This window comes from Nipponia nippon, unplaced genomic scaffold (assembly GCF_047370975.1).
Source record: "Nipponia nippon isolate SJK-2023a ecotype South Korea unplaced genomic scaffold, ASM4737097v1 scaffold_35, whole genome shotgun sequence".
Classification (NCBI taxonomy): domain Eukaryota; kingdom Metazoa; phylum Chordata; class Aves; order Pelecaniformes; family Threskiornithidae; genus Nipponia; species Nipponia nippon.
The window spans coordinates 1,799,975-1,812,883 of NW_028262353.1; the positions used below are offsets into that span (position 1 = coordinate 1,799,975).

The window sequence follows — 12,909 nt, forward strand, 5'->3', positions numbered from 1 at the left end:
CAGCTGTCAGAAAAGGCAGCCAGAGCCCAAGCCGGACGGTGGCAATAAAGGCCAAAAATAGAATAAAACCCGATGAAGTTTGGCGAAATCCTTTGCCCAAAGCCTCCTGACATCCCCGGCGGGAGAACGAACGGCTTATTCCCAAGCAGAATTCTTTTTTCTGGCTGCTCCTGAGCGGGAGGAGCCCCATCCTCTTCCTCGGAGGAAGGGCAAGGGATCAAAAAGTGTCATCGGGGCAGCAAACTCCTCGGAAAGAAGGCAAAAGCAAGAGAAAAATATTTAAAAACCCCAACTTTTCTTTGGGGGATAGAGCTAAATATTCCTTCTGAGGCAGGCAGCGGTCCCACCTCTCCCCTCTGCTGCATCCCAGCTTATCCATTACACGGCTTGGGAAATTATGCGATACATATGTTGGATTAGAGAGCAAGGAAAAATGTTAATTAAGACATGGGAGGAAAAAGTTAATCATTTACAAAGCAGTTATTTAATTCCCTACGCAGAAAGGGATTATTTATTTATTTACCTATTATTTATTTGCTCACTCCAGAAGCCTGGAGCTTGTCCCATGCACGTCTGTGTTTCGGGGAGGGGGGGAATCCCCCCAAAACACCACCAAGACGCCTTTCCCCCCCAAAAAAAAAATAATTAAAAAATAAAAGAAAGGAGAAGCAGCCGGTTGCACTGAAGCAAGCACCCAAACGAGCAGGAAAAGGTGATATTTGAAAATTGCTACCAGCATCCCCACGGCGGCGGCTGGCTGGGTGGGAAGGAAGGAAACCCCAGCCTCTCACTTCAAAAAAAAAAAAACCAACCCAAATCCCAAAATGTTTAGCTTGGTACCTTGCCCATCAAAATTAATCACAGCGACAGATTAGGAAGTACATAAAACTCTATCTCTGGATAATGATATACGAGAGCACAATAAATAAAAGTTGCACGTTGGAGGTGCTGTCAGGTCTGGGGCGAACCAGTAACTCACTCGTTTAACCCCGGCTGCGGGCTTTGGCTTTTAATTCCAATTAACGCCGGCGAGGAAGGGCTTCAACCTCCGAGGGCTGAAGGAAATTGCTGGAAGGACCCGTGGTGCCGCGGTAACTGCGAGCTAAAGCCCGGCTCCACAGGAGAGCCCTGGGGCGACAAAAACAAACAAAAAAAAAAAGAAAGAAAAAGGGGAAATAACGTCTTTCCAGCGCATAAAAAATAAACCAACAAAGTTCTCATAAAAGTGAGGCTGCTGAGGACCCCGTCCGCCTGCAGTTCTCTCCCAGAGCATCCCTGGAGCCCTTATTTTCCTTTTTTTCCCCTCCGACAGGCGATACCGGAGGCTCATTTTCTCCGCCTGCTGATGGGGACTGGAGAGGGGCTCCCGGTCCTCGCAGCCTCGGGACACAAAGACTTCCTCACGCTTTTTTTTTTTTTTTTTCTTTTTTTATTGCCAGTTAAACCCTTCGTAAAACGACTTTGCAACCCTCTTCAAACCCGAATCCTTAGAGAAGCTAGTTAAAGAGAAGGAGGGGGGGTGGAAATAACATAAAATAAAGCCCGAGCTGCGAAAGGAACCGGTAAAAACTTATCAGGGAACTTCAAAACAAATTGGACTCGAAGAACATAAAAGGGGGGGGGGGGGGGGGGGGGAAGCCCTGGCCTCAGATGTTAATTTGAGCCTCCAGAAACACGTTGTTGCTGGGAGTTTTATAGCCCAGTAATCAAAGTAAAGCGAATTATCCGAGGACTGAACAATGCAGCACCCGGGGGGGGCACCTCCTGCAGCCACATCTATAGGTGCCGGGGCTGGGACATCCAGCCCAGGGATGAGCAAGCTCTGATGCCTGGGGGGAAGCATTTCTTCCTTCAAACACTCCACCCATCCCTGTGTCTATCCGTGGATCTGTCTGTCCGTCTGTCCCGCAGCTCCTCGCCGCTGGAGAAACCCGGGGTTATTTTGCATCGCTGCCCACAGCCAAATCTCTGCCCCCCTCCATCACCGCTCCTCCGCTCCCATTCCCATCCTGGTTTTCATCCCCACACGTCCCAAACTTTCAGGGCCTCCTTTTCGCTCTGCTTCGGGTTAATTTTTTATTTGATTTTTTTAAAAATTATTTTCAATTTTTAAATTTATTTTAATTTTTCTTTTCCTGAAATGGGGGTTACTTACGTGGCTGGGAGCGCTCCTGGACCAGCCGGGAGGGAGAGCATCTCTGGAGGAAAAGAAGGGAGAGAAGTTTGGCCGCCACTTCACCCTTCTCTCCCCTTTTCTCCCGGGTTATTTTGGCGAGGAAACAATGCCATAACACGCATCGCATCTGCCCCAGCTCCCCCCCCCCTCCCCGTACACCCCATTACTATGGTAAAACCTACAAAGCCTCTCAACAGCGATGGTGCCTCTAAATCTATGTCCGCAGACACAGAAGGTACAACGTTGGGAGAGGCAGCGGGTCAGGAGGGCTCCGGGGTCAGCTTGCTCGCCTCCAATGGAGCTGCTGGGACAGAAAAGTTGGCCTTTCCATGAACCCGCTTTTGCCGTTTACCCGAACTTCAATAAAGTTTTCTTTCAGCCTCTCTACATGGAGGCGTCAAGAGGCTAAAAGGGACGGTGCTCCGGGCTGCTTGCAGCAGCAACAGCCATTTTCCCCCTTTTTTTTTCTTTTTCCTCCCTTTTCCCCTCCTTTTTTCCCCTTTTTTCCCTTTTCTCTTTATTTTCTTTTTTCCTTTTTCCCCCTTTTCCCCACCTTTCCCCCTTTTTCCTCCTTTATTTCCCTTCCCTTCTTTTTTCTTTTTCTTTTTTCCCTTTTCCCCTTTTTTCCTTTTTCCTTTTTTCCTTTTTCTTTTTTCCTTTTTCCTTTTTCCCCTGTTTCTTTTTTTCCCCTTTTTCCTTTCTTTCCTTTTTCCTTTTTTTCCTTTTTCTTCTCCCCCCTTCCCTACCCCCTTTCTTCCCGGGCCATATCCTGCATTTACACTCTCCCCCCGCAGCCCCAGCTATCACGGCCAAGGCCGAGGGGTGCGGACCCCCCTGAGGGCAGCAGGCAGGAGCCCACCCCTGCCCGAGGTCCCCGGCACCCAAGGGTGCCATCCCCAGCCCCCCCCTCCCCGGGATACCCCCAGCCTGCGGAGGGGGGGGGTACAACACCCCCAGCAACCAAAAAACCCAGCCCACAACTCCAACACTGCCCCCCCCCAAAAAAAGCGGGAGAAATCCACCTTGGAGCCATGCTCCTTCCTCCCCACCCTCCTCCTCCTCCTGGCTCCAGCCCAGCCTGCAGCCATGCAGATGCCCAGCTCTGCCCCCCCCCCGCCCCGAGGAGATTTGGGGTGCTGCCCTGCCTCACCCTGGGGGCACGGGGGTGCTCTGGGGGAGCACCCACCTCCCAGCACCTGGGGCTGTGCTTTCCCCACAGATTTTCTGCTTTTTCCTGCATTGAACCCCCTTTCTCCCCTCCCTGGTGCCTTTTTCCCCCCTCTCTGCTTTGATTTCTTGCCTATATAAAAGGATATCAAAAACATCCAACCCCCCTCGGCATGGGCCGAGCCCTGGGTGCTGTTTACTGATCGTCTTTTAATTTTATTTATTTTCTTTTTCTAGGGCTGGGTTTTATCTGGCTTCACCTCAGCTGTGCGGGCTGGGATCTTCCTTGGAAAAAGCCAAAATCCCAACTGGCTCCCAACACCTTTCCCTGCTCTGGGGAGGAAATGTTTAAAGAGGAGCAATGGTTCCGGGGCCTGGCGATAGGTTTTATCTTTCCAGCCTTGTCCTTATATTAATATCACTAAAGCAGAATGTGAAAGAGAAGGGGGGGGGGGGGGGGGGAGAAAAAAAAGCTGATGAGCTTTACATACAAACTCCCCAGGATAAATGATAACCTTCTCCCTCGCCAGATCCGCGTCCCCAGCTCTCACAAAGGGGTTTGAGACCATGATTTGTTTAACGGCAGCTTAAATCGATGTTGGAGAGAGAGGAAAGAAATAGAAATAAATGGAATAAACCCTAAATAAAGATGCTGGCAAAGCCTCCTGGCCAAGACCTCAGGGTCCCGGGGCTGGGGGGGCCTTGCAGCAGGCCTCCTCCTCCCAGCCCCCCGCCACTGGGGGTTTTAAGCAGCGAACTTCCCCAAACCAAGGCCTAAAAAAGAAAAAGGGGGGGCTCAGCCCCAGCCCCCCCCCCGCACCCCCTTCCCTGCCCTGCCAGGGAAGCGCGGGCACCCTGCGCCGGGGCGGGGGGCCCCAGGTTTTTCCCTAAAATCCCCCCACTGCTGCCAATTTGCAGGCTGCCTCCAAAGGCCAGGAGCAATGAATTACAGTTATTAGCACTATTACTACCATTATTCTCGTTATTGTTATTGTTATTATTATTATTTAACAGCCTTTTCATTGCCTGGCAAAATTCAATATGACCTCTTAGCTTGAACGAGTCAACACGAGCGCACCACGACAGCAAGAGAAAATAATAATAATAATAATAATAATAATAATAATAATAATAATAATAATAATAATAATAATAACAACGATAATAATAATACACTAGAAAAAGTTCAAAGCAGGGAGAGGAGCTAAAACCAGACCATTTTCTGCGGGATGGACAGAAAATAAAGAGGCATGACTGGAAGCTACCCCCAATCCACAGCACTTGTCTGAAACCCCAGATTTCTCTTTTTTTGCCCCATATTTACAGGTGGGGAGGGTCTGAGATTTAAAGTCAGTGGCCATGGCGTGATGTCATAAAAATCTGGAGTTGAGAGTTATCTTTAGGTTTGCTTAAACTTAACTTAAGCAGTAACCGGTGCACATGGGATCCATTGCACATCGTCCCAGCGTTTTATTATCCTTATTATTATTGTTATTATTATTTTGGGGCGGGTTAGCGGGGAGACGTGGGGATAAAATAAGTCACCAGACATAAAAGTAAAACTAATTCACACTGACTGGTTTATTGAACACTGGGACTTTCACATACACACTAAAACTCTTTATTGCAAGTTTACAATGATCATGTAAAATCAGTCCAAAAACACAAATAACCACGACAAAAACCCCTAGCTACCGACTTTTTAAAACCTTCTTCTGCTTTTATTTTTTTAAATATGTCACTCTTTCTCCCTCTCTCTCTCTCTCTCCCCTTTTTCTTCTCAATTTCTCAGCAAAGACTCGTCCACCCTTGTGTGCTGGTTCGTGACTGCTTTTTGTTTGCCTTTTTTCCCCCCTCTCTAAACCGTGATTTATTTTTTTTTTAAGCTTTTCTCCACATTGCTACAAAAGAACTTCATAGCTCCTTCGCTCATCGGGCATTTCTAACGCAGAGGGGGAAAAAAAAAGACCTCCGTTCGCTTTTTTTTGTTTGTTTGTTTGTTTTTCTGTTTGTTTTTTGCCGTCAATATTACCACCATTTCTCCATTAAATTCACCCAACAGAACAGTTACCTCTTCCTCCCCCCACCCTGCCCTCCCTCCCCATCCCCCAGCTTTAAAAAATAAATAAAACCCTGAAACGGCGTAAAAAAAACCCTGCAGGTACAGACACCTGGCCTCATGCTATCTGGCATGCATCTAAAGCCCGTGGTCTTGGGGGAGACCCGTTGTTTTTTATACGCACAGGAAAAAAATAATAATAATAATTATTATTATTATAATAAAAGAACTACGAGGGGAAGGGGGGGGGAAGAACCAAAATATATATATATATATATATATTAGATTCTATAAATAATCCAGAGTCATTTGGCTGCGGGTCTGGGGGTGTTTATAACCTGGTGATATCCTCCGTGCGCGGGTCCTGCGCGGTGGCGGAGGGCAGCTCCTCGCCCGCGGCCGTGCTCGCCGGGGCGGCGGGGGCGGTGGAGGCGCTGGCAACCGCTGCCGTTGCTGCCCGTACTTTGGTGTTAGGCAGCCTGTGGTCTTTTTTCCATTTCATCCTCCGGTTCTGAAACCAGATTTTGATCTGTCGCTCGGAGAGGCAAAGGGAGTGGGCGATCTCGATGCGTCGCCGCCGGGTCAGGTACCTGTTATAGTGAAACTCCTTCTCCAGCTCCAAAACCTGCTGCCTGGTGTAGGCTGTCCTGGATCTCTTGGGTTCGCCTCCATTGTAATTGGGATTCACTGGAAAGGAGGGGAAGGGAAACAAAAAAAAAAAAAAAAAGAAAGGAAAGGAGAAAAAAAATACAAAACAAAAAAAAAAACACACAAGGAAAATCAGCGTGGATGGAGAGAGGGTCGGGAGAGGCGACTGGAGGAGCCGGGGGGGGGAAAGTAATAGGCTAAATAGGTAATAAAGAACTTTGGGCAGCTCAAGAGTTTCTATTCTAATAGGAAGGGGTTTCCCTGGCTCAAAAGACTGAATTATTTATGCACCCCTTACAAAGCTTTCGGAGTTTCACACATACATAACAGAACGAGCCACATGGCTAAGGCTGCCCACAGTAGCTCGGCTATAAAATTTATGGTGGGTGTAATTACCCATTCGGAGTCGTAAATCCAGTTCAATTGTGCTAACCCAAAGACTCTCATGGAAGGGAAGGAAATAAAAAAAAAAAAAAAAGAGAGAGAGAGGCGAGAGGGAGCGAGCATGGTGTGAAAATAAGAGAGCGGAGAGACAGAAGAGGAAAATAAAAGTTGCATACCAGTACTGACGTGGATTTTTTTCATCCAGGGATAGACTATGGGCTGTTTGGAAGCTGTGCTGTTGGGATGGTCGGGGTTTGGCTGGTTGCAGGCTGGAGGGGCTGGGGAAGGAGTGGTGGAGGAGGTGGATAGAGCAGCCTGCTCGCAGAGCTGCTGTGCTTTCTCTGAGAGGTGTTGGCCTCCTGGAGTTTGCCCGTGTCCCCTTTGGAGCGCGGCCGGGTTGCCGGGAGCCGGGAGCCCCCCGCAGCTGAACGGGCGGTCGGGGAAGGAGGGTCGTGGCACGGGGTACAGCTCCTGGTGGTGATGCTGGTAGCTGGACTCCCTTGTCCGGCTATAATATTCCGGACTGTGGTCTGGGATGTAATTATTTTGCGAATATTCCTCGCATGGAGGAAATTTCGGATCGATGTAGTTAGAGTCCATCAAATAAGAGCTCATGATCATTAATTTCTGGAGTGGAAAATAATTTTTCTCGCTTTGTCGTTTTTCTGCTCCATAAAGCCCTCCTACTAGCTGGCGACCCCGTAAAGTTACTTTCACCATGTGACATCCCCGGCCAATCACGCCCGCCAGCCCAGTCCCCGGATAAGGAACCAAAAGCTTCTGCAAAATGCACCCAAATTGGGGGGGGGGGGGCGTGGGAGTGGGAGTGGGTGCGCGGGGAGAGCCGGGGAGGTGCGCGGGGGGGCGAGGCGGTGGGTGCTGGGGTCCCTCCCCCCCCCCGGCTGCTGGGGGGGGGACAATGGGGGAGGGGGGATGTAAGGGGGAGGGGGGGTAAGGGGGGGGGGGGGTAAGGGTGAGGGTCTATGGGGGTGTTTGGGGGGCACCGGGCACACCCCCCCCGCGATCCGAGCTGGGCACAATGAGCCCCCCCCGCCCTTGGTGTGAGTGTGAGTGAGTGTGAGTGTGAGTGTGAGTGTGAGTGTGAGTGTGAGTGTGAGTGTGAGAGTGTGAGTGTGTGAGTGCGAGTGCGAGTGGGTGTCCCCCCCCCGGGCCGCACTCACCCTTCAGACCCCCAAACTCTCCCCCCAGCAGCCCCCCTCCATCCCCCCCCCCCCCCCCAAGGCTGGGGAGGGGACAGGGCAGGTTGGGGCCACCGCCGGGGGGTTGTGCCCCCCCCCGCAGCCCAGACCCCCCCACCCCAGCGGGGAAAGGGTTAAACACCCTCAGCACCTATTTGGGGGGGGCGGGGGCAGTTACCTGGCAGATAGAGGCGGGTTTGCAGGTCCGTTACTGCACCGCAGGCAGGGAGCTTTGCCCTCCCCTGCCTGCACCCAGCGGTACGGGCAGGGCGAGGCTGGGGCTGCCCCCCCCGCAGGCAGCGGGGGACCCCCCCCTTTGCTCCCCAACCTCCCCCGCTTTGCTTAACCCCGGCCTTTGGGAGCAAAGAGGGGTTTGGGGGGGGGGGGAAGGCAGCACCCTGCTTTTTCCTCGGCCCTGGGTGCTGCAGGTGAGGCACCCACGGGGTTGCACGGCCCCGCGTGTGCAGCACCCACGCGTGTGCCCCGCTCCCGGGCCGCTCGGCCCTCGCTTTCAGCGTTCACCTCCCCACAGCCGAGCCCTGGCGTGCGGATACCGGGATACGGAGAGAATTTGGGGGGCAAAGCTGGAGGGATGCGTTAAAAATGGCTCCCACCTCCCCGGCGCAGGTCGGGGAGCTGCGAATGGAGGTCAGCGTTTTGGGAGGGTTTGAGCTCCCTCAATTAAAGCTTTTTTTTATTTATTTTTAATCTCCATCTCGCCCTAAAGAGAGGGGCAGAGGAGGGAGGTGGGGTATTCCCTCCTTGTGCTTGATAACAATTATAGTTGAAAATCATAGCTTGCAGGGCATTGCCATATTTTACTTGATAACAATAAAAGTGACACATAAAGTTAACTGTTTATGTTTTATTTATTAGACTAAATGTGCCAGCGGTGTCGAAGGCTTTTGGCTGGTTGTTACAGCTTTTTATGGGGTTGTAAAACGCCATAAATCAGTCACTGCGAAATGGTCGGGGCTCTTTGTGCTCTTGGCTGAGAGTTGTGTTTGCGGTGGCTGCTGTTTCTTCTGGAGATGAAAAGTAATAACGGGATTTTATTTTGATTATTATCACCCCCACACACACACCCCAATCATCGCCGTGATTTTGCTTTTTACCTTTTTTTTTTTTTTAATGATTATTATTTATTCCGTATTAACAAGCCCTGGCAAAGAGCAAAGGCTGCTTTCGCGCTTTGAACAAACTACCTCTGGAGAATGACATCAGCAGGGCTTGAGGATTTAATTAGCAGCGCTGCAATTAAAGGAAAGCAGAACTTTCCAAGGCTCTGGCATCGCCCATATATTCCCCTAGAGACGAATTTGTGACTGGGAGACGCTCACACAAATTCGAGTCTACAGGGTACATATAGGCGACGGGGAGGGGGGGGGGCGAAGGGGGGGCCGAGCCCCCCTCGGCCACCGGCTCCGCGTCTTTGGGGGCCCCGGGACAGGGACTGAGTCGCTTTTTCCCTTTATTTGGCTTTTTTTTTTGGGGGGGGGGGGGGGTTGTTGGTGGAGGGTTTGCAGGGCTTCGCTAATTGCTGGCCCCGTGCACCGGCAGAGCCTGCTCCTTCCTAAAGTTGTAAATCCCGGGATTACATATAGAAACGCCTATATCTGTACCTATATAAGGTAAAATCCTTGCTCTTCCCAGAAAGGTTTCGGGGATAGGGAGCGAAGGGGGTGGGGGTGGGGGGAGCTGCGAGGTTGGGGGGAAAAGACATGAATAGAAATGTATTCCGGAACCCAAAACATTGATTTAAATATATCCAATAAATTCCTTTTCTCCAGCTATACTTCATTCTGCCCAAACACCTCAGCCTCATGCAGGGCTTTGACATTTATAGTTCAGACTGATGCAACAACTTTATTCCAAGGCTGAGGGAATATTGAATAAAGATGGAGAGTTAATAAAGTAATTTTTACCTACGCACATCCTTCCCCCCCCTCCCTGAATATATGGTTTTCAATAAGCACCAGCAGAATAAATAAATATCCACAGGTAGTTCTCTTAAGGCTATGCTGGATGGTTAAAAAAAAAATAAAAAAAGGGAAAATAAAGCACGAAACAAAACGGCAGCAATCAAAGCATTAAAAAAGCCAAGGCGTGAAGGTCACAAACGGGGCGGCTCGGGGCTCTCTCGCTTTCTCGGGGGGAACCGCAACTTTGCACCGCCTGCGCCCCCGCCTCCCACCCCAACACATCTGGTCCCGAGGACCCGCTCCTCCAGCCTCTCGTCCCCATCCCCTCCACCCCCGCCGGCTGCGGGGCTGCCCTCGCCTTTCTTACAAGTGCACCGAAAAAAAAAAAAAACCCAAGAGAAATCCCCCGGATTTCTTACAAATGTACCCCGAAAATCCTATTTTCCCCTTTGATTGCTTGTGGATTAATGCTTCCCCCCTCCCCTTCGCTTTTTAACCCGAGTTTAGAGCTGTGCCTCTTGCTGAAATGTTCGGATTTTTTATTTATTTAATCCCCCCCCTCTTTTTTTTTTTTTTCCCTCTGTAAAATAAGTCTGCAGGGACGTGTGAAGAATAGTTGTACAAGAATCTGGCTCTTTTGTCTATAAAGCAGCCCTCCCACCGCTCTCCATCCCTCGTCCCCCCACCAGCGCAACCGTGGCGAGAAACACTTGGGGAGGGACAAAACCCAGAGAAACGCAGCACCTCGGCGGCGAGAAAGCACCAAAAAAAAGGGGGAAAACATTCCAAAAATCTCATTTTTGGCTTTATTTCCTTTTCCTACCTAGGCTGAGGGCTGCGAAAGCCAGATCTGGTTACCATCGCGGGGATGGTTTTAAGTACAAAGCGCCTTTTTGACAGTACTGAAGAAAAATAAGTATGCATTGTCTCTCCGGATTCATTGTGTTGGCTATTACCATACTGACCGTTTGGTAACCTGTACCTCAGCCCATTAGCAATCTGTGCTTTCCCGAAAAAAATGAAGTACCTATCTACTGGGGGTTTGTTATCCCGTGTTTAATAATAAGAGGGAAAGCGGGGGAAAAGCTCGCGGTGGCTGAACTCTGCCTCCTTGAGATGCGGGAGGTGGGAATCGGTTCTGGAGTGGAGCTCTGCCGAGCATGGTTTGGGGGGATTAGGGCACAATTAGTGGCTGGAGAACTAAAAACCTGTATATATATATATATATATATATAGATATAATTTTTTTTGAGCAGTTGGGTTCTCTCTGCCATAGGCAATGACGCGTAATTAATTAAATTTTATTTTTCCTACCAAGTTGAAAGCAGGGAGTGCAAAGAAGCCCTTTTCTTTTTGTCCCTTCCTAATGCAAATAGACGAGGTCTAATTTATGCAAAGAAATATGCAAACGTTTAATTGATTTTTTTCCTTAAATCTGTTGTCAGTAAAAGTAATGAATCGGCCTAAAACGATTTTAATAAGCAAAGCCTGTCACCCAAAGTCCTAGCCTTCACATTTTTCTTTTGAGCCTCTTTCGCCTCAAAGAAACTAATAATGTAAATATTTATCCCTTCATTTTAACGTATTAAAGATGAATCCCTCTTCTTCGCGAAAGAACTGCGAAAAATAAAATAAAATATGCAAACCGCTCTCCCCATCTCTCCCTCCTCCCCCCCCCTCCCCTCCTCACCCCACCCAGGAATTCAATTTTCTTCAAATCTCGTTGAAAGTGGCTTTTTAAAAAGTGGGCGCATTTTAATATTGGTTAGACAGCGTGACCTGAATTTCACCTCAACTGTTTGACTTGATCCAATAGGTCACTGCCAAGGAGTTATTGATGGGGGAACTCCATTGAAATTTCTCTCCTCACAAATGGCCTTTAGATCTTCTAGCGAGTTCAATAACTAGTTATAATGTAGAAGGGGAAAAATGAAGCCCAGAGGCAAACTAATTCGATGTTTCATTTTTATGCTGGAGAAATTGTTGGTTTTTGTTCCTCTCACCTCCCGCTCTGCCCCTCTCTGCCTCTCCGAAAGTGGGGGGGGGGGGGTGAAAAAATAAAAATAATCGGGTTTGAGCGAAGCCCCCTCGGAGCCGGGGCTTGTCTCTGCTCGAAAGATCTGCTATTTTATTTATAATTTTATTGGCGCTGGCGCTTCGGCCCGGGAACTCCTCGGGACTCGGTGGAGCGGGAGCCCAGCAAGAGTGAAACTTGCTGCTTGGTAGGAAACACACTTCTTTTTTTTTTCCCTGTTTTTTTTTCCTGTTTTCTTTTTTTTTTTCCTTTTTTCTTTTTCTTCTTTTTCCTTTGTCTTTTTTCTTTGTCTTTTTTCTTTTTTCCTTTTCCTTTTTTCTTTTTTCCTTTTCCTTTTTTCCTTTTTCCTTTTCCTTTTTTCTTTTTTCCTTTCCCTTTTTTCTTTTTTTCTTTTCTTTTCTTTTCCCCTTTCTTTTCCTTTTTTTCTTTCCCTCCCCCTCTTTTCCCTTTTTTTTTCTTTTCCCGAGGAAACATTTTGTCTAAAATAAATCAAAACCCCCCATAACCAAGGTACACCTCTCTCCCCTCCAACTCCGGCGGTTTGTTGGGAAACCCAGCTCTCTGCTGCGGCCCTGCTCGCCAGCAAACCCGCCCCGCTCGCCCTGGAGCCGGGCAATAACCCCCGCACCCCTTGGAGCCCCCGGCTTTTTATTTGTGTGCTGGGTCGCCCTGGTTCATGTGACCACATCTGGGCTCTCCCCTGGTTTGTTGGTCTTGGGGAGGGTTTTCTCCCTTTTCCTTCCTTGGGATCCATCTGGTTTAGGCTTCAAATATTTATTTGAATTGTAGGGAGGGTTTAGGGGAGCGGAGGAAGAGGAGGACTCAGCTGGAGGATGCTTTTAAGTGAGGTATAGATATATATACATACAGGAGCTAAGATTTCTCCTTGACTTTTCGTAGACAGAGACGACTTACACTGACCCACCGGATAATTGCTGAACCCTGGGTTAAGTTGAAAAGAAAACATTGGGCTTGTATTGGGGAAAGGGCCTGTTGGGGGGGGGGGGGGGGAGAAAGTGAAAGTTGCAGGAGAAAGTGTCCAGGGGCTGGAGCGAGCCCATTAGCAGATCTATAGCTGTTATTGTATGGGCTGGAAACATATACAAACTTGAGGCTGATCCCTCTCGTTGGAGAGCTTCTGCTTGGGTCGTACTTAGTGCTCTCAGCCCGTGGAAATCTTCCTCCGGGATGGCGATATTAATAATTAACATCATCATCATCCCCCCCCCAGCCTCCCCCCCCGCCCCGAGCCCGCGGGCTGCAAATGCACTTCGTGGCTCTGGAGTCCCTGATGGCTTGGGCCGGGGAGGAGCGGGTGG

General features: G+C 49.4%; 1 protein-coding gene across 1 annotated transcript; it reads right to left on the reverse strand.

Moving 5' to 3' along the window:
- Positions 1 to 5,657: 5,657 nt before the first annotated feature.
- Positions 5,658 to 7,055, reverse strand: HOXC4 (homeobox C4). Its single transcript, XM_087771457.1, has 2 exons — positions 6,611 to 7,055; positions 5,658 to 6,089 (listed from the first exon to the last, which is right to left on the reverse strand). Exons 1-2 carry the CDS (start codon positions 7,053 to 7,055, stop codon positions 5,734 to 5,736), a joined length of 801 nt encoding a protein of 266 aa, XP_087627583.1. The 3' UTR covers positions 5,658 to 5,733.
- Between the last annotated feature and the right edge of the window lie 5,854 nt (positions 7,056 to 12,909).

Bases quoted from the DNA above. Each gene is read 5' to 3' on its own strand.
- HOXC4 (XM_087771457.1), bottom strand. From the start codon at position 7,055: ATGATCATGAGCTCTTATTTGATGGACTCTAACTACATCGATCCGAAA. The intron at 6,090-6,610 runs GTATGCAACTTT...CCTCCTTTCCAG, and splicing joins AAAAATCCACGTCAGTACTG to TGAATCCCAATTACAATGGA.